Source organism: Entelurus aequoreus, linkage group LG05 (assembly GCF_033978785.1).
Source record: "Entelurus aequoreus isolate RoL-2023_Sb linkage group LG05, RoL_Eaeq_v1.1, whole genome shotgun sequence".
Lineage (NCBI taxonomy): Eukaryota > Metazoa > Chordata > Actinopteri > Syngnathiformes > Syngnathidae > Entelurus > Entelurus aequoreus.
Window position 1 is genome coordinate 23,317,167 of NC_084735.1, and position 25,548 is coordinate 23,342,714.

Genomic DNA, 25,548 nt, shown 5'->3' on the forward strand with positions numbered 1-25,548 from the left:
CCCCCCTACCCCCCTCCACACCCCTGATTGTAAATAATGTAAATAATTCAATGTGATTATCTTGTGTGATGACTGTATTATGATGATAGTATATATGATAGTATATATCTGTATCATGAATCAATTTAAGTGGACCCCGACTTAAACAAGTTGAAAAACTTATTCGGGTGTTACCATTTAGTGGTCAATTGTACGGAATATGTACTTCACTGTGCAACCTACTAATAAAAGTCTCAATCAATCAATCAATCAAATCGGTATCGTTTTTTTTTTTTTTTTTTTTTTATTAAATCAACATAAAAAACACAAGATACACTTACAATTAGTACACCAACCCAAAAAACCTCCCTCCCCCATTTACACTCATTCACACAAAAGGGTTGTTTCTTTCTGTTATTAATATTCTGGTTCCTACATTATACATCAATATATATCAATACAGTCTGCAAGGGATACAGTCCGTAAGCACACATGATTGTGCGTGCTGCTAGTCCACTAATAGTACTAACCTTTAACAGTTAATTTTACTCATTTTCATTAATTACTAGTTTCTATGTAACTGTTTTTATATTGTTTTACTTTCTTTTTTATTCAGGAAAATGTTTTTAATTTATTTATCTTATTTTTTTTATTTTTAAAAAAGGACCTTATCTTCACCATACCTGGTTGTCCAAATTAGGCATAATAATGTGTTAATTCCACGACTGTATATATCAGTATCGGTTGATATCGGTATCATTTGATATCGGTATCGGTGATTAAGGGTTTGGTCATTATCGGAATATCGGATATCGGCAAAAAGCCATTATCGGACATCCCTAGTATATATGTTAAATTTTATATCGTTATATTTAGTCTATTTATATCTGCATTGTCCTTCCCATCCTTACACTTTCCATAATTGTACCTGAGCTACTGTGTGGAACAATTTCCCTTGTGGATCATAAAGTTTGTCTAAGTCTAAGTCTAAGTCTAAGATTGAGTTAATTAAACATGTCTTTTTTTCTCCTGATGATTATATTATATATTATAAATAAAATGTGCAGTAATGTGTTTTTTTTTATTTTTATCTTGCTTGGTAAATATTACATATTACAATACTACAGGGGTGTCCAAACTTTTTCCACTGAGGGCCGCACACTGAAATATCAAAGCAAGCCGGGGCCATTTTGATATTTTTTATTTAAAAAAAACAATACAATATATGTATAAAAAAATATACATTTAGGCCTCCACTCAGGCTTGATCCTGGGGACCCCAAAGGGTTTAGGTAAAAAAATTATAAAAAATGTGTCATTATTTAGTATTATTATTATTATTCAAGGTCTAAATCTACAGATCAAATTAGGTCTATCGGTCAATATAAAGTGTTTTTTCAAGATTTAAGTTGTATGCTTTTTTTGTCAAAGAAAACCCAGTTTTTTATGGAAAAAACACAAAATATGCAATATTTTCCCCCAATAAGATTTTAAAGTGGAATATTTGAGATTATATAATAATTGGAGTTCATAGCATAACTCATAAGACATTAATTCATTATTATTTTTGAGCAACTTAAATAGACACTTTAAAAAAAAAAAGTCCCACTAAAATCATTGGGGACCCAAAAGGGTCCTGCTCAATAAAGTATTAAAAAATAAATCATACTTTTTTTTAAAACTTTTAACACAATAGTCTCAAAATCAACTTCAGATCTATCCGTCAATTATAACTTTTGTTGTTGCTTATGTTTTTTGTTTGTTCGTTTTAGACCCTTCTTTAAACAAAACAGCTTAGTTTTTTATATGGCAGACACAAAATATTTTCCCCAAAAAATATTCCAAAGTTGAATATTTAATGTGACGTAATTGGAGCTTCGAATAGGTCAATAATTCATAATGACATTGATTTTGATTCATTATTATTTTTTAAAGAAAGAAACAGCCTGCACTGCAGCTTTGTGTTATTAGAGTAAACATTGCAACATGTTCTTGCTACATTTCACCTGTTTGCTCTTTTATACCACTTTTTATGTTTTCTATTTTTTTAATCGTATTTTTAGAATGTGCCGCGGGGCCGTTAAAAAATTACCTGCGGGCAGCAAATGGCCCCCGGGCCGCACTTTGGACACCCCTGCAATACTGCATACAAATTCACATGGGTCATGGCTTTGTCACGCCAAATTTCTTCCCTCTACAAAAACCTTCCCTCCCCCATTTACTTCCGTGGTCATGTTTCCTCTTACGTCATTGACAGCGATCGATAGCACTTCGGCTTTGACTGCCCGTCGCTGGAAGGATACTTCGTCTTTGACAGCTGCTGGAACCTGAAGAAATCGATTATTGCTTTTTTTTTTGTACAGGCGCGAAACAGGGCAGTCGCGTGCAGGTTAAGGACCCCCGGCAACTTTGTGATTTTATTGGACGCAGCCCCGGAAGTAAATGGGGGAGGGAAGGTTTTTGTAGAGGGAAGAAATTTGGCGTGACAGCTTTGTTTTTAAAAACAAGTTACCAAATATTATTACGTCATCCATCATCGCACCGCCTGTTTTCAGCCGCCAGGTGGCACTGTTTGTCTTAAATGTCTCCACCTGACGCAGCAACAGATGACGTTCGTCGACATAAATATGTACAATTTTTCTGACAGATTTGGACCAGCACTAATCGACGTTTTGACTAACTTGATATAGATATGCTTGTGTTGAAGGAAAGTTCTCATTTTGTGCATTGTATGTAATTATTGTGTTATTTCCGGTAACTTATCTAGCCCCGCCCACCGGCCATTAACAAAACAAGGTTCCATCAGAGGGCGTGGTCAAGTTGACGCGCGGTCACGGCAGCCCAGGCGCGTTCCCAGCGCATGCCTCTTGTAGCGGGTGGAGGGAGGTAAAAAAAAAAAGGAAGAAGATGATGATGATGATGATGATCCTCTCCGGCCGCGCTGTGCGCCTCTTTTCGGGGACACGGGTTCGATTCCCCCTGGGGGTCAACTAAACGCCCGTGCTCGCTGCCGCTTCTGTGCCGCCTTTGACGCGCCATCAGATCCAGCCACCGAGGCGCACCCCCTCCCAACCTCACCCACTTTCACGCCGTCCCTTTGATTTATGGACATCACAAGCTCCGACTGACCGCAAGCCCAGCGAGCCAAGATGGAGGCGGCCATGGAGAGGGAGTGCAGCGCCCTGGGGGGGCTCTTCCAGACCGTCATAGGCGACATGAAGGTAATCAATATTAATATTAATATCAGACTTATTAAGTTTCATTCATTTCATTGGTTAAGGAGGGGACCCGAGGAAGGTGCCGCACCCTCTTCTTACCTATATATCCCCTCCCCTATGCCACCTGGGAAAAGGGGGGGTAAGGTCACATGACCAATAGAAGAAAGCTATTAATACATCAGTAATATGAGGAGCTTCAGAGTATAGTCAACATGTGCCTGGACAAGAACCCTGTTGATTGTTCACGCACCAAGTATCGATTCCTGAGGTGAAAGGTCAAATGTTTCTAAGATTATTTGGTAATGATTCCAACTGTCATCGCATGTGTGCGTTTTCCTGCGTCACTGTGGTGGAGACGCCATGTCTGTGTGCATGTCCTTCAGTTTCGTGTAGTGGAATCGCCAATTTTCCCAGCATCGTAGTGTACACGAACACAACTCTGGTGTTGGTACTGTTTTGTTTTTTTTAGGGTATTGCTTCTGCTAGAACCACATCACAGTGGATCGACTCGTTCCCAAAATGGGCCTTTTTAGGTGTTTTCTTTATTGTACTTCCTTTAAAACATGTGATGATCAAGTTCGGATTTTTTGGTTTTTATGAGTGAAGGTTTCACAGTTTAGGCTTGAGATAATCAAAGGGGGAGGCGGGGTGGGGGTGGGCGGGTTTTAGGGGGCTGGAGCTGAAACTGCTGTATCAGTCTCGCACAGTCGCCATGGAAACACAGCAGACCTTGTTGCTTCATCCAAACGGGCCACACTTTGTCCTTTCATCATTCATTCTCCACGAATGTGTTTTAGTACACGTGGACGTTGTTGCATATTTTAATATTAATGTGGAGTATTTTCCTGTACATTCATTTAGTTGTGGCAGCCATACACTTTGACATTCACCTACCTGTTCCCCCTCGCTCGTAATGACATTTATAATCCGACCGTTTGTGAACGTAGCTTGTTGAGTGGAAGGCATCGTAGCTCTGTTTCTTTAAAAAAATCTTACATGCACCTGGTCGGCCAGAGAATAAGAAGATGGAGCAAGAGGGTTCAGTGGTGCCCACGTAGCGACTTTTGACTTTTTTTGTTTTCCAAAAACGCGACAAATCGAGCAATCTTTTCTGGTTTTATCAGACCCCTACTGAGTCTCTAAACACAGAGGTGTCCACACTTTTTGACTCTGGGGGCCGCATTGGGATTAAAATAACTTAAGTCAGGGGCTGAAAGCTGACTGCATGTAAAGTAACTATATATACATATATATATATATATATATATATATATATATATATATATATATATATATATATATATATATATATATATATATATATATATATATATATATATATATATATATATACATGTATATATATATATATATATATATATATATATATATATATATATATATATATGTATATATATATATACATGTATATATATATATATATATATATATATATATATATATATATATATATATATATATATATATATATATATACATGTATATATATATATATATATACATGTATATATATATATATATATATATATATATATATATACATGTATATATATATATATATATATATATATATATATATATATATATATATATATATATATATATATATATATATATATATATATATATATATATATATATATATATACATATATATAATCCTGATACCCACTACAACTATGGTATATATGTCATATATCAATCAATCAATGTTTATTTATATAGCCCTAAATCACAAGTGTCTCAAAGGGCTGCACAAGCCACAACGACATCTTCGGTACAGAGCCCACATATATGGTATGGTATACTGTATATGTATATATACATAAGTCATACATGTCAACGAGATTTTGTTTCAGCTTTGTCTAGCGGCATAGAAACTGCATTAATGTGCAGGTTGACCATAGTTTACATTAGCATTGTCAAGAAGATCGCGATAAGAGGGGTTGGGGGTGGGAACAGTCAGATGTCTGAAGAGTGTTACGTCGATGTATATATATATATATATATATATATATATATATATATATATATATATATATATATATATATATATATATATATATATATATATATATATATATATATATATATATATATATATATATATATATGTATATATATATATATATGATCCTGATATCCACTACAACTATGGGAAATACTATACTTTGACTTTCACAAAGTCTAAGTCTAAGAAAGTGCATTATTCTTTTTTTTTTTTTAAACATGCCTCAAAACAACAGCTACAAAAACAATGAAGGCACACAGCTTCAGTCCAGAGTATACTAGAGTAATAAAGTAAACAATAACATAGTCCTCATTTAATGCAAGACTGCCTGGTATACTGTATAACAGGAAATTATAAACTGGGCTCAATCTGCCCTGCTCTAACATATCTGTATGAGTAGCAAAAATGTGCTGCAAGCTAGTGGTGAGTGCTTGAAGTGGCCTACCAGTCAGCCAGAGCTTCTGAAATGCTGCGTTGAGACAGGGCACCTCCGTTCACTGCAAGCTGCAAAGTGTGCGCCATGCAGGGCAGACTAGCCACACCAAACTCCACCGTAGCTTTTGCCATACAGCGTGCGTTGTCCCTGACCACAACGTGAGCTTTCGCCCCCGGGTGGTTTTTGTTTTTTCTCGGCGGAGTCTTTAAGCGACAACTGTGTGGTACTACTTTTTTTCGGTGTTTGCTTTTCATCCACCTTCCGCTTGTATTCATCGTGTATCTCCTTATGATTCTTGTAGAGGTGGGAGATCAAATTGCTCGTATTAAAGGAAGACGTCTTGGTTCCTCGTCACATAACCAACTTTTTGCAGTCATTGCAAATTGCCTGTTTTTTATCCGTCAGACACACTTTAAAATAATCCCAAACCATAGACATGGTGTCGTTAGTCAGTCACCGAGCGAGCTCGCTTGTTAGCCACGGCTACAGCACTCTTGTTGTTGTTATGCTCCGTTTGCGGCGGTTTGATGAGGTCATCAAGCGTCGCCAGTAAACCTCTCATGCTGCAGTCGTCAACTCCTGTGTTGTGTGTGGGAGAGGGGAGAGGGGAGGGGCTGCTGACTGGGTTTATATCCGTCTTTTACCGGATTTGTACCGCTCCGTACAACGGCGTTATAAAAAGTCATTAATTTTACTTTTTGAAAGCGATACCGATAATTTCCGATATCACATTTTAAAGCATTTATCGTCCGATAATATCGGCAGGCCGATATTATCGGACATCTCTATTAAAAAGCATTAAATGCGATGTCCAAAGGCATTAAAAATGTAATACATATGTAGGAGTGGGCCTGGGTCGATAGGTCAATCAATCAAAACGATGAATGAAAGTTAACATAAGAACGTTGCGGTCACCGATAAACTGCTACATCTGTCCGTGTTTTTTTTCTTCTTTTCTTCGTCTCTGGCTTTCAAACTGGACACAAGAGGTCTTGTAAGGTCTGCAAGCATTGCCTCCGTAGTGGACATTCCACTGGACGGCAAAATTAAACGACACCGGGGGCCCAAACTTTGCCATTCTTTCGTCATGCTTTAACTCTGACATCATGTTATGTTAATGAGGAAGCTTAGCTTGTTCCATACACGACTCCTTTATTTCAGTCTCCAGTTCAAACACACACGAGCTAACTTGGCTAACATTAGCAGAGGCAGGCAGCAGTCAACAGTGTCAAATTTCTTTGGCATAACCAACAACGGCACGTCTGCTGTCGCCACCACAACTGTCAGCTGCTTCTACCACTGTACAAAAATAAATATATATACATTCTCATATTAAACATTCTTTGCGCGCCACCAGATATTAACAGTTAATGTAAACTTTTCAACTGTTTAAGATTATCATTGTCAAAAGTTTGCAATTGTGTGTATACACAAAATATTAATAACCCATGCCGGTAGGACATGGGCATTACATTTTTTTCAAGTGACATTAAAAATGGCATTAAAAAGCATTAAATCAGATTTGCTCACACTAATAGAATACAGTCTTGTGGGAAACACAGAATCCGGTATTACTGAAACAAATACAAAACTTTGTACTTTATTACATTTGCATGATTTTCCCTTTAATTTGTTGATTATGAGTATCGTCAGAATAAAGACCAACAACAAATATTTTAGGAAGACTAAACAAATCTTAAATACTATATGTATACTATATGTATATGTATATATGTATATATATATATATATATATATATATATATATATATATGTATATATATATATATATATATATATATATATATATATATATATATATATATATATATATATATATATATATATATATATATATATATATATATATATATATATATATATTAGGGGGTGTGGGAAGAAATCGATTTGAATTAAAATCGCCATTCTCACGTTGTACAATTCAGTATCGATTCTCATGTTTCAAAAATCTATTTTTTTTATTTATTTATTTTTAATTTTTAATTAGTTTTTTAAAAAAAATTTATTCATCAATCCAACAAAACAATACACAGCAATACCATAACAATGCAATCCAATTCCAAAACCAAACCCAACCCAGCAACACTCAGAACTGCAATAAACAGAGCAATTGAGAGGAGACACAAACATGACACAGAACAATCCAAATGTATTGAAACAAAAATGAATATTATCAACAACAGTATCAATATTAGTAACAATTTCAACATAGCAGTGATTAAAAATTCCTCATTGACATTATCACTAGACATTTATAAAAAAAATAAAAAATAAAAATGAACAATAGTGTCACAGTGGCTTACACGTGCATCGCATCTCATAAGCTTGACAACACACTGTGTCCAATATTTTCACAAAGATAAAATAAGTCATATTTTTGGTTCATTTAATAGTTAAAACAGATTTACATTATTGCAATCAGTTGATAAAACATTGTCCTTTACAATTATAAAAGCTTTTTACAAAAATCTACTACTCAGCTTGCATGTCAGCAGACTGGGGTAGATCCTGCTGAAATCCTATGTATTGAATGAATAGAGAGTTGTTTTGAATCAGAAAAATATCGTTTTTGAATCGAGAATCGCGTTGAATCGGAAAAATCGATTTATAATCAAATCGTGACCCCAAGAATCGATATTGAATCGAATCGTGGGACACCCAAAGATTCGCAGCCCTAATATATATATATATATATATATATATATATATATATATATATATATATATATATATATATATATATATATATATATATTTATATATTTATATATATATATATATATATATATATATATATATATATATATATATATATATATATATATATATATATATACATATATATATATATATATGTATATACACCGGTGCAAACACTTGACGAGGAAACAATCACTCAAGCAACAATCAGAATTCACTCAGCCAAACTGCCTCTGTGTAATGTTGCAATTTTCAATGCTAATAAAGTAGAAAACGCTTGAACGTAAGGTACGCCTCAACTTTTTCCAAAAAATGTGCGTAGCTTGATGCCATATACATGCTACCGATTAGCATGAGCTATTTTACATGGCGATTCCCACACCTCCAAATTCGGCAATAAACTGAGATGCACGTTACAATCAAACAGCTGGTGCGTAACAAGTGCGATCCTTACAGTATAAACACTTTGTAGGGCGCAACATATGACAAGACTGACACATTCTCATGACAATGGCAAAGACTCCTTCCTAGCTTCCACTGCTACCATCTTACATCTTGGAATTGCAACTGCATACAAAGTCTTACTACTGTACAGTATAATACTTGCAAATGAAACTCAGAAGTGGAAGACAACAGGATATAAAAGCTGGATAGCACAGTCATCAGATGCAGCTCATTGTCCATCCATCCATCCATTTTCTACCGCTTGTCCCTTTTTAAATGTTAAAATATATATATATATATTTTTTTATTACACTAAATTGGCCCTAGTGTGTGAATGTGAGTGTGAATGTTATCTGTCTATCTGTGTTGGCCCTGCGATGAGGTGGCGACTTGTCCAGGGTGTACCCCGCCTTCCGCCCGATTGTAGCTGAGATAGGTTCCAGCGACCCCAAAAGGGACAAGTGATAGAAAATGGATGGATGGATGGAAATAACTTTTATTAACACACACAAAAGTACCGAAAATTGGTACCGTTGAGTACCAGTTTTGTACTACTTCACATGTGAAAGATACCCACCCCTGCTTGTGTAAATCAGCAAAGAGGAGAAAATATGTATTTCCTCCTCACACTCGTATCGATCCGATACCGATACTAGCCCTGGTATCGATAATGTTAGGATGGATCCGACCACCCCGACAGTATTTGATGGTTTACCTTTCAATCCTCTTTAATTGACGCACAGGAAGTGTTTCGGCCCGCTTCATTTCACGCTTGTTGGTTTCCAACAAGCAGACGGGGATTCTGCGCTTTATAGCGACGCACAGTGATGGATTCCTGCAGGACCTTCAGGCTGCTGCCTCCGGCTGTTGCCACGGTGACAATTTATGTCCTCCCTGGCTGATAGATGCGCTCGGCCTGACATGGAAGCGGGAGGACGAACAAAGACGATCATGCATAATTAGCTACATTAAGGAGGGGTGTCTGGGGCTGTGAAAGCTAAGAAAAAAAATCACCAAAAAAGCAAAGGTGTGACATAAATACAGCGTTTAGTGCCCGATGCTCCTCCCCACAGTTCCTTTCCTCTGCAGCAGCAGCCGGGTTGCTATAGCGACGGCGGCCAGGCTCTGACGCTGGCTCATACATAAACAGCTCGGAGCAGCTGGAAGGCGCTGCTGGAGAGGAGCCGCGACGCTTTCTCCCTCTCTCACACGCACAAAATCAACACCTGAAACGAATGGAGTCATGATGATTGTGTCGCAGCGATGCTCTTTTGTTGTCGCTGCAATCACGTCTGCGTCACGTTATCTCGCGTCCTCCGAGTGTCGATAAGGCGGCCGGATGGACAAAAGTGTTTGCGCACTGCTCGTACTCGATAAACGAGTCAATGAGGGGTTGGACGAGAGCCCTTGCTTGTCCCTCAATGTAAATTCTTCATTTTGGACAATTGCTTCCCACTTTGTGGGGACGCTAATTGAGAGGAGGCCCTTCTCAAAGCAGGCCTGCTTGGAGGAGTTTGGTGTGGAAGAACTGGAAGACACACACTCCATCACTTTGTAGAAAGTCTTTCCACATTCACTGCACTTTTCACTCCCTCTTGCTCAGGGGTGGGCAATTAATTTTTACCGGGGGCCGCATGAGCTATCCAAGCACTGCTGGAGGGCCACATCGACAATATTTCAATTAAATTTTGCTCAATATTATTTTTGATATATACCGTAAGATAAATAATAATAATAATAATAATAATAATAGTAATACTTCAACATAGTGTGTGTAACAGCATTCCATGACTAATATATATAAATTAACATTAATAATAAATGACAGTAAAATAAGCACACGTATGACTGAGGAGTCATAGTGTAACTTTGTGTGGTGTTTGAGTTGTCCGACTTTTTGTGTGGCCTTAAACGCACCAGTGGTTTAGTGCTATGCGTGTTGGTGACAGATGACAAGTTGGTTTTGGCCTGGTTTGTACGGCAGAAAATGACTAGTTTTTCGAGATAGAATTGTTTTACTCATGTTTTTGGTGTGGTTATGGCCGAATATAAACAGTTTTGTTCAATAAAGTGATCGATATAATTCCTGTCCTCGAAGCATCTCGATAGACGTTACAATAATTGAACGGTGTTCAATTGAACGGTGTTGACGAACACCATTAGGGCCGCTTGTTGTCACTGTCACTCAAAGTTGCATTGCAAAATTACATAGAATAAATATGATTATTTTGTTTAGAATTCAGATGGGATTTGATTTGGTGCGCGGCATATACTTGCTGCGCGCAGCGGACGCTTGAGCAGTGCGCAATTGCGCAGGCACGCACCTTAGGTGAGGGGACGTTGCTTTGCAGTTCATGTCTTGTTGAAAACACGGCATTCCTCATCAACTTTTCTCTTTTTGGCGTCTCGGGTGTAAACCGTGCATCACTTGTCGCTGCATGTGCACCTTCACTCGCAGGTTACACACGGACACACGCCCATAAATAATACTTTTCAAAATAAAAGCAGCACAGTTGTATTGCGCGCAGGACATAGATGTTTTTTCAACTTTATTTTGTAATTGCAGTTGTTCACATTCACTCACAATCACGCATACGTCCACACGGAAGTAATACAAATAACGATTTTCAAAACAAAAGCAGCACCGTTGTATTGCACACTCGACATAGATACTTTTTAAAATTTATTTTGTAATTTATAATTGGCCTCACGCGGGCCGGACACGGACGCACAAAGGGCCGGATGCGGCCCGTGGGCCGCAGAATGCCCAGGTCTGCTCTTGCTGTCCCGATACTTTTGCTGCGGTGCACTCTCCAGGCTACAGGAGAAGGCTGAGTGGGCGGGGCTTAAGTATTGACGCTATTGATCCGTCTGTTGGCTGGTGATGCGTCTGGAGTTCCAAAGAAGACGTGGTGCATGTACAGCATGCATACACACACACACACACACACACACACACACACACACACACACACACACACACACACACACACACACACACACACACACACACACACACACACACACTCGGGTTGTACGGTGTAGTACAGCAATAGTAATGATTTAAAAACGGTACTATGCTACTTCTGAAAAATACAGCTACGTCGTGGCATTGCTGGTAAAACGCAAAGAGGCGCATGTTAGGCAGCATAAAATGAGCGCGGCGATAGAAAAGTAAGAATGGACGCATTTTGGCTTAAAAACGAACAATAAAGTTGAAGCTATAGGTTTTAGACAGAGATGTCCGATAATGGCTTTTTTGCCGATATTCCGATATTGTCCAACTCTTAATTACAGATTCCGATATCAACCGATACCGATATATACAGTCGTGGAATTAACACATTATTATGGCTAATTTTGTTGTGATGCCCCGCTGGATGCACTAAACCAGTGGTTCTCAAATGGGGGTACGCGTACCCCTGGGGGTACTTGAAGGTATGCCAAGGGGTACGTGAGATTTTTAAAAAATGTCTGTCAAAAAGAACTGTGAAAAGAAATGCAACAATGCAATATTCAGTGTTGACATCTAGATTTGTTGTGGACATGTTCCATAAATATTGATGTTAAAGATTTCTTTTTTTGTGAAGAAATGTTTAGAATTAAGTTCATGAATCCAGATGGATCTCTATTACAATCCCCAAAGAGGGCACTTTAAGTTGATGATTACTTCTATGTGTAGAAATCTTTATTTATAATTGAATCACTTGTTTATTTTTCAACAAGTTTTTAGTTTTTTTTATATCTTTTTTTCCAAATAGTTCAAGAAAGACCACTACAAATGAGCAATAGTTTTGCACTGTTATACAATTTAATAAATCAGAAACTGATGACATAATGCTTTATCTTACTTTTTTATCTCTTTTTTTTCAACCAAAAATGCTTTGCTCTGATTAGGGGGTACTTGAATCAAAAAAATGTTCACAGGGGGTACATCACTGAAAAAAGGTTGAGAACCACTGCACTAAACAATGTAACTTTACCATGAATTGATTAACGTGGACCCCGACTTAAAGAAGTTGAAAAACTTATTCGGGTGTTACCATTTAGTGGTCAATTGTACGGAATATGTACTGTACTGTGCAATCTACTAATACAAGTTTCAATCAATCAATCAAAAACAAAGTTTTCCAAAATAAGAGAACAACTTCAACTCCAGTTTTGGAAAAAAGTGCCAACATGGCACTGCCATATTTATTATTGAAGTCACAAAGTGCATTATTTTTTTGAACATGCCTCAAAACAGCAGCTTGGAATTTGGGACATGCTCTCTCTGAGCATACTTGCCTACCTTGAGACCTCCGAATTCGGGAGATGGGGGAGGAAGGGGCGGGGTTGAGGTTGGCTGGGTTGGGGGGGCGGGGTTTGGTGGTAGCGGGGGGTGTATATTGTAGCGTCCCGGAAGAGTTAGTGCTGCAAGGGGTTCTGGGTATTTGTTCTGTTGTGTTTATGTTGTGTTACGGTGCGGATGTTCTTCCGAAATGTGGTTGTCATTCTTGTTTGGTGTGGGTTCACAGTGTGGCGCATATTTGTAACAGTGTTAAATTTGTTTATACGGTCACCCTCAGTGTGACCTGTATGGCTGTTGATTAATTATGCCTTGCATTCACTTATGTGTGTGTAAAAGCCACATATATTATGTGACTGGGCCGGCACGCTGTTTGTATGGAGGACAAGCGGACGTGACGACAGGTTGTAGAGGACGCTAAAGGCAGTGCCTTTAAGGCACGCCCTCAATAATGTTGTCCGGGTGGAAATCGGGATAATGGTTGCCCCGCGATATTTTCGGGAGGGGCACTGAAATTCGGGAGTCTCCCGGGAAAATCGGGAGGTTGAAACCGATACCGATAATTTCCGATATTACATTTTAAAGCATTTATCGGACATGTCTAGTTTTAGATACGTCTAAAGTTAAAGTCCCAACGATAGTCACACACTAGGTGTGGTGAAATTATCCTCTGCATTTGACCCATCCCCATGTTCACCCCCTCGGAGGTGAGGGGAGCAGTGAGCAGCAGCCGCGCTCGGGAATCATTTGGTGATTTAACCCCCAATTCCAACCCTTGATGCTGAGTGCCAAGCAGGGAGGTAATGGGTCCCATTTTTATAGTCTTTTGGTATGACCCGGCCGGGGTCATACCAAATGTCATACCATTGACGAATACCTCAATTTCAAATGTCACATTAGCCATCTGTTAAACAAATTATCCAAATATGTTTGCCTGTTCTTTCACCTTTGTCATTATCTTCCTCTTTATGCTCTACTTACTCTATACAAAACTCTCTTTGAACCTCATCTAAACTACTGTAATGTCATCTGGTGTAACATCTTCCCTAGCTACCTTCACAAATTAAAATCCATGCAAAATAAAATCATACAGGCCCTGTCATGGTCCAAGTTTAATTGCCCCACTCGTCATCTATTCCATAATTATCATCTCTTAAAGGCCTACTGAAATGAAATTTTCTTATTTAAACGGGGATAGCAGGTCCATTCTATGTGTCATACTTGATCATTTCGCGATATTGCCATATTTTTGCTTAAAGGATTTAGTAGAGAACAACGACGATAAAGTTCGCAACTTTTGGTCGCTGATAAAAAAGCCTTGCCTGTACCGGAAGTAGCGTGACGTCACAGGTTGTGGAGCGCCTCACATCTGCACATTGTTTACAATTATGGCCACCAGCAGCGAGAGCGATTCGGACCAAGAAAGCGACGATTACCCCATTAATTTGAGCGAGGATGAAAGATTCATGGATGAGGAAAGTGAGAGTGAAGGATTAGAGGGCAGTGGAAGCGATTCAGATAGGGAAGATGCTGTTAAGAGGCGGGTGGGACCTGATATTCAGCTGGGAATGACTAAAACAGTAAATAAACACAAGACATATATATACTCTATTAGCCACAACACAACCAGGCTTATATTTAATATGCCACAAATTAATCCCACATAACAAACACCTCCCCCCTCCCGTCCATATAACCCGCCAATACAACTCAAACACCCGCACAACACACTCAATCCCACAGCCCAAAGTACCGTTCACCTCTGTAAAGTTCATACAGCACATATATTTCCCCAAAGTTACGTACGTGACATGCACATAGCGGCACGCACGTACGAGCAAGCAATCAAATGTTTGGAAGCCAAAGCTGCGTACTCACGGTAGCGCGTCTGCTATCCAACTCAAAGTCCTCCTGGTTGTGTTGCTGCAGCCAGCCGCTAATACACCGATCCCACCTACAGCTTTCTTCTTTGCTGTCTTCATTGTTCATTAAACAAATTGCAAAAGATTCACCAACACAGATGTCCAGAATACTGTGGAATTTTGCGATGAAAACAGACGACTTAATAGCTGGCCACAATGGTGTCCCGATATGTCCGCACAATCCGTGACGTCACGCGCAAGGGTCATCATACCGAGACGTTTTCAGCAGAATGCGGGAAATTTAAAATTGCACTTTACTAATCTAACCCGGCCGTATTGGCATGTGTTGCAATGTTAAGATTTCATCATTGATATATAAACTATCAGACTGCGTGGTCGGTAGTAGTGGGTTTCAGTAGGCCTTTAAGACTGACATAGTTCAATATTTATCACAATGCTTTGTCTAACCTATCAAGTCATCCACAGGCTGAATCTCAGGCTCTGTAGCTTGGTTCCTATCTATCGTCCCCAGCATGCCCACAACACTCGTAACTTTGTCCTGATATCAGGTAAACATCGTCTACTGGCTTGTACTGCTCGAAGTGTTGTATGCAGGGGACCAAAGATCTGGAACCGGCTTGATGAGAGCCTCAGGATGCTGTATTCATTCTCCAACTTCAAAAAGAAACTGAAATCATACCTATTAACCACCTATCTCTAATGCCTCATGTGGGGTAGACTACTGTTGGGTTGTGTGTGGTTTAATGAATGTATGTATGTATGTGTATGCTTGCTTTTGTGCTCCTATTTTGTGTTTATCATATAGCGTTTTTGTGCTTACCACCATGTTTCAGCATTCCATGGATATACTGACCTCTGGACCCCCTGCTAAAAGCTTCTTCTAGCTTATCTGGAGGACCCTTTCGCTTACCACCATCCTTAAATGGATATTCACTACTGTTGTAATTGTAATAGGGTATTGTGAATAAACTTGAAACTTGAACTTGAAACTTGGGTTTGAACTCACGACTTTCAAGTCTCAGGGCGGGCACTCTAACCACAAGGCCACTGAGCAGGTTGAAATCACTGCCCCTCGCCTCCATGTAATGTAAACAAACGCCATTGGTGGATCTACACCTGACATCGACTGTAACGATACCAAGTGCAAGAGCCTGATAGTCGATACAATGATTACTTCAATATTTTTTGTTATCACAAAATCTTTCGTCTTTTTTATTGTTTATAAACCCCAAAATATGTCCGTGGGGCCTGGACACAGGAGAACTTTAATAATGACCAATGTATGATCCTGTAACTACTTGGTATCGGATTAATACCCAAATTTGTAGTATCAGACAAAACTCATGTAAAGTATCAAACAATAGATTAAAAAGTGCTTATTACATTTAAATATAAGTGTAGATAGAGAACAATATAGAAGATATAACATGTTAAAACAGAAAGTAAGCAGGTATTAACGGTAAAAGAACAAGTAGATTAATAATCCATTTTCTACCGCTTGTCTCTTATAATTTTGACAAAATGATAGAATGAGAAATGACACAATATGTTACTGCATACGTCAGCAGCCAAATTAGGAGCCTTTGTTTGCTTACTTACTACTAAAAGATACGTTGTTTAGTATGTTTACTATCTTATTTAATGCATAAATTATTATTTTATTGCAATAAGAAACATATGTTTAATGTATCATAATTTTTTCTGTTAATATAAAGCCGATGATGCCATTTTTTTACGGCCCCCTCTATTTTGAAAAGTATTGAAACACACACACACAGACACACACACACACACACACACACACACACACACACACACACACACACACACACACACACACACACACACACACACACACACACACACACTCATGTGTTTACTCATGTTTGTGATGACATCAACGTCACTATTTTCTTCTTGTTGTCTTGCTCCTACAGGGCAGTTATCCTGTCTGGGAAGACTTCATCAGCAAAGCAAGCAAGCTGCAGTCACAGCTGAGGTAAACTGGAGTTGACGTTTATTTAATAGCCGCGTTGAAATGTGCAACAGAAAAACATGTCGACGGGCTGTCAGGAAACGAGTGACGCTGTAACTCCTTTAGGGCTGTCTTCAAATATTCGGAGATTTGATTCGGAGGAGTCTGATTCGACTATCAACCTCACAGTCCAATCGTATGATATTACTATCCCACCGCCCTAGGATAAATGTATTGCTTTCATCTTTAAATACAGTATTTTCCAAACCATATAATATAATATATTTTTTACATATATTAGCCACACCTGTCAGGAGCCGGGTTGGCGGCATAAGTGGACCCCAAAGCAGAACCTGTGTGCTTATTTTCGTAGTGTGTCGGTGCACACGCAACCTTTGTTTTGACTTCATTGTTTTCACTCAAATTGCTATTCATGTTGAAACGGTGCTGAAAAATGAAGGCTACCAATATTGGCGTCAACGTGAACTTCCTCACGCTGTACATGTTTACTGGTCGGAAGACACAATGACAGAGCTATATCTTAAAATAATTGCTTACTTGTAGCGCCAATGGCAATGCCAGCTCCTTATCTACACCAGGTAGCTCATTTCGATGGGTATTTCTTGATGCATCAGGTAGCTTATTTTGACGGGTAGCTCATTTTGACAGGAAACCACCTCTTGAAAATGGTAATGATCCTTCCGCTGGTTCGCATGCAGAAACTCTGTTACGACCTTGACTTCCTCGATTTAGTCAAGTTTAATGTCCTCTTGGTGCTGGTATATGTAGGTGCCAAAGCACATTAAATGTGATGTTACTGCAACACCCAGTGACCAGTCAGTACTACGCAGGTTTCATACTCAAGTCCGTCACACCATTTTATTTGGCCCTCGAAAGCCCGGAAATACGTAATATGGGTCAATAAAGTACTTTATTTTTTCTTACTAAATGTATTCGTGCTTTCCATTTTGACAGAAAAAAATACATGTACTCCATGCAATCGCATGTTTTCAAATAAATATATTGATAACAATAATAACAATGATAACAATAAATATATAATGATGCAACATATATTTTATCAAACATTCAAATTTTTTGGGGGTAAAGTAGAAATAAATAAATTATTTCAAGGCAAGTTATCCATAAAGTTAAGTTAAAGTTAAAGTGCTAATGATTGTCACACACACACTAGGTGTGGCGAACTTATTCTCTGCATTTGACCCATCACCCTTGATCACCCCCTGGGAGGTGAGGGGAGCAGTGAGCAGCAGCGGTGGCTGCGCCCGGGAATCATTTTTGGTGATTTTAACCCCCAATTCCAACCCTTGATGCTGAGTGCCAAGCAGGGAGGTAATGGGTCCCATTTTTATAGTCTTTGGTATGACCCGGCCGGGGTTTGAACTCACAACCTACCCATCTCAAAACGGACACTCTAAAATTGTACACTGTAAAAATGACAATACATTTTACAATAAAATTGGGAAATTTACTGTGTTTTTTAACAGCGTTTTACTCTAAATGGCAAACACAGTACCACTGTTTTTTGACAATAGAATTCTGGCAATTGAACTGCCAGTTTTAGGACTGACCGTAGTAAACATATTTCCGCGTATTAGGATTATTATTAATAAATCAAATATTTTCATAAAAAACGTTTTTTTAACATAATTAAATATCCTCTATGCATGAAATAACACCCATATAGCCACCTTTACACCAGTTTCACCCAATATAGTAGCTTTCAGTGTGTTCTACTAGATCAGTGGTCCCCAACCTTTTTGTAACTGCGGACCGGTCAACGCTTGAAAATTAGTCCCACGGACCGGGGGGGGGAGTGGGGATTTTTTTTTTTTTTTTTTTTTTCATACAGAAATACAATCATTTGTGCTTACGAACTGTATCCCTGCAGACTGTATTGATCTATAGTGATATATAATGTATATATTGTGTTTTTTAATAATAATAAAAAAAATAAAAAACAATTTTATTTTTTTTTATTTCTTGTGCGGCCCGGTACCAATCCGGTCCGCGGCCCAGTGGTCGGGGACCACTGTACTAGATTACAGTACTCACCTGTAGCTCTGAGGATCCTGCAAGCGTCATTGCTATGGTCGTCACCCGGCCACTACAACACATCTACGACATGGAATTAAATCTACAGTTGTTGTTGTTATGGGAAAAAAATGGCAGCTCAATTTTCTATTTAGAGTAGAAAAAAACATACATTTCTGGTAACTGAGCTGACATTTTTTAACTTAAAGAAAACAGTGATAATGTTTTTCAATTTACAATAATATGATGTAAAAATCACCATCAATTTTCATGGGAATCGTGTAATAATATCATTCACTGTTAGAAGCGGCCCTCTGAGGTCGTATATAACTGCGATTTGGGCCTCAATGAAAACAAGTTTGACACCTCTGCAGCACAACATATCATCTTTTTATTCCTCTTTAAAAAAATACCACCATATATACAAAATCCAACAAAACAGATTAGACTTTGAAAATCTTAGTCAAAGACGGCTATAAACTCCTCGATGTAAGGTCGCCAACTAGTGTTAAAGGCCCAAAATGTGGATGTAGGCCTTGGTGTGAGCTGCTCCCCCTGGTGGTTAGAAGTGATGATCGTAAATGACACCGTCATAAATTTGTGTTCCAATAAGCTGAATTTGAATATAAAGATAAGACTATATTAGGGTTGTACGGTATACCGGTACTGGTATAGTATCGCGGTACTAATGAATCACAAACGGTACTACACTCTGTTTGAAAATTACCGGTTCCCGGGCATGACGGCGCTTCGTCACGTCGTGACATTGCTGGTTTTGCGAGCAGAGGAGCATGTTCGGCAGCGCACAATCACGGAGTACTTACAAGCAGACAAGGTGTGTAGACAGAAAAGGGAGAATGGATGCATTTTGGCCTAAAAACTGATTAAAAAAATTATTACTTCGATATTTTTTGTTATCTTTTGTATTTTTTATAGTTTATAAACCCCAAAATATGACCCTGGACACAGGAGAACTTTAATTATGACCAATGTATGAACCTGTAACTACTTGGTATCGGATCGATACCTACATATGTGGTATCATCCAAAACTAATGTAAAGTATCAAACAACAGAAGAATAAGTGTTTATTACATTTTAACAGAAGTGTAGATAGAACATGTTAAAGGAGAAAGTAACCAGATATTAACAGTAAATCAACAAGTGGATTAATAATCAATTTTTACAGCTTGTCCTTCATAATTTTAACAAAATAATAAAATGAGAAATGACACAATATGTTACTGCATACGTCAGCAGACAAATTAGGAGCCTTTGCTTACTTACTACTAAAAGATAAGTTGTCTAGTATGTTTACTATTTTATTTAAGGACAACATTTTTCTTCAATTGCAATAATAAACATACGTTTAATGTACCGTAAGATTGTTTGTTAAAATAAAGCCAATAATGCCATTTTTTTGTGGTCCCCCTTATTTAGAAAAGTACCAAAATACATTTTGGTACCGGTACTAAATTATTGGTATCGGGACAACACTAGACTATATGATCCAACATGTCCTGCATTTTCAACCAGAGTGTTCTCTGTTGTCCTGCAGGACGACGGTGGTGGCGGTCGCAGCCTTCCTGGACACCTTCCAGAAGGTGGCCGACATGGCGACCGGCAGTCGAGGTAAGATGGAGGCCAGTTTTGCGTTTCTGCTAGCTCACCAATAACTTTAGCAGCTCGATAGAGCTAATTTGCACACTACACAAGACACAACGAATATGTTTAGAACTTTTTTTTTTTTTGTCAAAATGTCCTAAACAAAACAGAGTGCTTTTATAAGGGGTGGGGCCTACAAACCCCAAAACCAGTGAAGTTGGCATGTTGTGTAAACCACTTTGTGAACAAACGCGTGAGCAAATTGTCAAACAGTTTAAGCAAAACATTTGTGAAGGAGCTATTGCAAGGAATTTAGGGATTTTACCATCTACGGTCCGTAATATCATCAAAAGGTTGAGAGAATCTGGAGAAATCACTGCACGTAAGCGATGATATTACGGACCTTCGATCCCTCAGGCGATACTGCATCAACAAGCGACATCAGTGTGTAAAGGACATCACCACATGGGCTCAGGAACAATTTAGAAAACCACTGTCAATAACTACAGTTGGTCGCTACATCTGTAAGTGCAGGTTAAAACTCTACTATGCAAAGCGAAAGCCATTTATCAACAACACCCAGAAACGCTGCCGGCTTCGCTCATCTAAGATAGACTGATACAAGTTCTGGGGTCTGACAAGTCCACAATTCAAAATGTTTTTTGAAACTGTGGACGTCGTGTCGTCCGGAACAAAGAGGAAAATAACCATCCAAATTGTTATAGGCGCAAATGTGTAGCGCAACATGAAGCCTAGTCCGGAGATCCCGGACTGTTGAACAACTTAAGCTGTACATCAAGCAAGAATGGGAAAGAATTCCACCTGAAAAGTATCAAAAATTGGTCTCCTCAGTTCCCTAATGTTTACTGAGTGTCGTTAAAAGGAAAGGCCATGTAACACAGTGGTAAAAATGCCCGTGCCCACTTTTTTGCAATGTGTTGCTGCTAATAAATTCTAAGTTAATGATTATTTGCACAAAAAAAAATAAGTTTCTCAGTTCGAACATTAAATATCTTGTCTTTGCAGTCTATTCAATGGAAATAAGTTAAAAAAGGATTTGCAAATCATTGTTTTCTGTTTTTATTTACGATTTACACAACGTGCCAACTTCACTGGTTTTGGGGTTTGTACATCAGCACCCGCTGCTCGTTGAGAAGAGCAATACATGTTTTCATGTTGGCTAAAGTCTCTTTACTACAAACCCCGTTTCCATATGAGTTGGGAAATTGTGTTAGATGTAAATATAAACGGAATACAATGATTTGCAAATCATTTTCAACCCATATTCAGTTGAATATGCTACAAAGACAACATATTTGATGTTCAAACTGATAAACTTTTTTTTTTGCAAATAATCATTAACTTTAGAATTTGATGCCAGCAACACGTGACAAAGAAGTTGGGAAAGGTGGCAATAAATACTGATAAAGTTGAGGAATGCTCATCAAACACTTATTTGGAACATCCCACAGGTGAACAGGAAAATTGGGAACAGGTGGGTGCCATGATTGGGTATAAAAGTAGATCCAATGAAATGCTCAGTCATTCACAAACAAGGATGGGGCGAGGGTCACCACTTTGTCAACAAATGCGTGAGCAAATTGTTGAACAGTTTAAGAAAAACCTTTCTCAACCAGCTATTGCAAGGAATTTAGGAATTTCACCATCTACGGTCCGTAATATCATCAAAGGGTTCAGAGAATCTGGAGAAATCACAGCACGTAAGCAGCTAAGCCCGTGACCTTCGATCCCTCAGGCTGTACTGCATCAACAAGCGACATCAGTGTGTAAAGGATATCACCACATGGGCTCAGGAACACTTTAGAAACCCACTGTCAGTAACTACAGTTGGTCGCTACATCTGTAAGTGCAAGTTAAAACTCTCCTTTGCAAGGCGTAAACCATTCATCAACAACACCCAGAAACGCCGTCGGCTTTGCTGGGCCTGAGCTCATCTAAGATGGACTGATACAAAGTGGAAAAGTATTCTGTGGTCTGACGAGTCCACATTTCAAATTGTTTTTAGAAACTGTGGACGTTGTGTCCTCCGGACCAAAGAGGAAAAGAACCATCCGGATTGTTATAGGCGCAAAGTTGAAAAGCCAGCATCTGTGATGGTATGGGGGTGTATTAGTGCCCAAGACATGGGTAACTTACACATCTGTGAAGGCGCCATTAATGCTGAAAGGTACATACAGGTTTTAGAGCAACATATGTTGCCATCCAAGCAACGTTACCATGGACGCCCCTGCTTATTTCAGCAAGACAATGCCAAGCCACGTGTTACATCAACGTGGCCTTATAGTAAAAGAGTGCGGGTACTAGACTGGCCTGCCTGTAGTCCAGACCTGTCTCCTATTGAAAATGTGTGGCGCATTATGAAGCCTAAAATACCACAATGGAGACCCCCGGACTGTTGAACAACTTAAGCTGTACATCAAGCAAGAATGGGAAAGAATTCCACCTGAGAAGCTTCAAAAATGTGTCTCCTCAGTTCCCAAACGTTTACTGAGTGTTGTTAAAAGGAAAGGCCATGTAACACAGTGGTGAACATGCCCTTTCCCAACTACTTTGGCACGTGTTGCAGCCATGAAATTCTAAGTTAATAATTATTTGCAAAAAAAAAAAAAAGTTTATGAGTTTGAACATCAAATATCTTGCCTTTGTAGTGCATTCAATTGAATATGGGTTGAAAAGGATTTGCAAATCATTGTATTCCATTTATATTTACATCTAACACAATTTCCCAACTCATATGGAAACAGGGTTTGTAGATTTGTCGCTACTGGCTGGAGTAAGATGGTTCTGATTACTCGCGTCATGTAAGTTGACAACAAGGATCACTCCTGCTGGGTTGTCTTATTCTCTGGCAGACCAGGTGCGTTAACATGTGTTTATATATTTGGGAAAAATTAGTAGTCATATGGGAAACACTGAATTCTGCATTACGCCCAACAAACTTTTGAGTGTTTCTTAGATGGCAGGATGTGTGCTTTTATCGTGCCGAGCCCTTTAATCGTTTCGCGCTTCATTGAGCACCCGACTGGAACGCCAATGAAGGTCACTTCCTGGATTGATTGACAGCAGCGAGCGGTCCTCTTTCCTGCCCGCAGGCTAGCTTATATCTGAAGGCAGCCCTTTGAGACACTTGTGATTTAGGGCTATATAAATAAACATTGATTGATTGATTGATTGAAGGCGCAGTAAACATGTTTTGGAGGGTGAATGACATTCAGATTTAGAGGATGCTGATCAGTGTGGGCCTCGGTCGGTGGTTACCATAGCGACCTGCTCTCCGGAAGAGGTTTCGTCGCATAAAGGGCAGGCGAGCAGTGTCGCTTTGGAATGTCACCAGGAGGATGAGGAGCAAAGGGAAGAAATGCAAATGTCCAATGGCGTCACTGCGTGGTCCTCAGAGTACTCCAGTTGACCCATGGGAGTTACATTCTAAGGCTCACCTCAAATGGAGATAAACCTGCAAATAGGTCAAACCCACCAATAACTATCTCTAAAAAATATATATATTTAACTTTAAACCCTATAATAAGCTTCTTACTGTTATTAAACATATTTTAAATTCTGTTTTATATGTTAAAAGACAGTTATAGGCAAATACCGTAATATGCAGTTACACAACATTACGTCATTTCAAAGCTTCTTCATGCTGGGAAATGTTGAGTGATTTGACTTGTGAGACATAACCCTCTGCGAGATTCTTAGCTGCAGCACTGCAGATGGCGCCATCCAACCACAGATTATGGTTGACTAAAGATGTCCGATAATGGCTTTTTTGCCGATTTTCCGATATTGTCCAACTCTTAACTACTGATTCCATTATTAACCGATACCGATATATACAGTCGTGGATTCAACACAATGTTATGCCTAATTTTGTTGTGATGCCCCGCTGGATGCATTAAACAATGTAACAAGGTTTTCCAAAATAAATCAACTCAAGTTATGGAAAAAAATGCCAACATGGCACTGCCATATTTATTATTGAAGTCACAAAGTGCATTATTTTTTTTAACATGCCTCAAAACAGCAGCTTGGAATTTGAGACATGCGGGGGGTGTATATTGTAGTGTCCCGGAAGAGTTAGTGCTGCAAGGGGTTCTGGGTATTTGTTCTGTTGTGTTTATGTTGCGTTACGGTGCGGATGTTCTCCCGAAATGTGTTTGTCATTCTTGTTTGGTGTGGGTGCACAGTGTGGCGCATATTTGTAACAGTGTTAAAGTTGTTTATACGCCCACCCTCAGTGTGACCTGTATGGCTGTTGACCAAGTATGCCTTGCATTCACTGCCTTAAAGGCAGTGCCTTTAAGGCACGCCCCCAATATTGTTGTCTGGGTGGAGATCGGGAGAAATACGGGAGAATGGTTGCCCCGGGAGATTTTCGGGAGGGGGACTGAAATTCGGGCGTCTCCCGGGAAAATCGGGAGGGTTGGCAAGTATGACTGGGAGACGCAACTGCTCTGTACTTCTCCCTACGTCCGTGTACCACTCCGTACAGTGGCGTTTTAAAAAGTAATATATTTTACTTTTTGAACCCGATACCGATTATTTCCGATCTTACATTTTAAAGCATTTATCGGCCGATAATATCGGCAGTCCGATATTATCGGACATCTCTACAGTCGACCCATATTTATCGCGGCCAATTGGTTCCAGGTCTGTCCGTAGTAAACACATTTCCGCGTATTAGGATTATTACTGAGGGGGGTGGTTACCCACATATGCGGTCCTCTCCAAGGTTTCTCATAGTCATTCACATTGACGTCCCACTGGGGTGAGTTTTCCTTGCCCGTATGTGGGCTCTGTACCGAGGATGTCGTTGTGGCTTGTACAGCCCTTTGAGACACTTGTGATTTAGGGCTATGTAAATAAACATTGATTGATTGATTGATTGAATAA

General features: G+C 39.0%; 1 protein-coding gene across 3 annotated transcripts in view; it reads left to right on the forward strand.

The window, feature by feature from the left end:
- The first annotated feature begins 2,818 nt into the window (after positions 1–2,818).
- Positions 2,819–25,548, forward strand: part of LOC133650332 (protein MTSS 1-like) — a 56,515-nt gene continuing 33,785 nt past the window's right edge. For all 3 annotated transcript variants that reach the window (XM_062047457.1, XM_062047458.1, XM_062047459.1), the window contains exons 1-3: positions 2,819–3,199; positions 16,938–16,999; positions 20,588–20,661. In XM_062047457.1, coding sequence (XP_061903441.1) covers positions 3,128–3,199; positions 16,938–16,999; positions 20,588–20,661 — 208 coding nt within the window. In that variant the 5' untranslated portion in view covers positions 2,819–3,127. The remainder of the gene's footprint in view (positions 3,200–16,937; positions 17,000–20,587; positions 20,662–25,548) is intronic.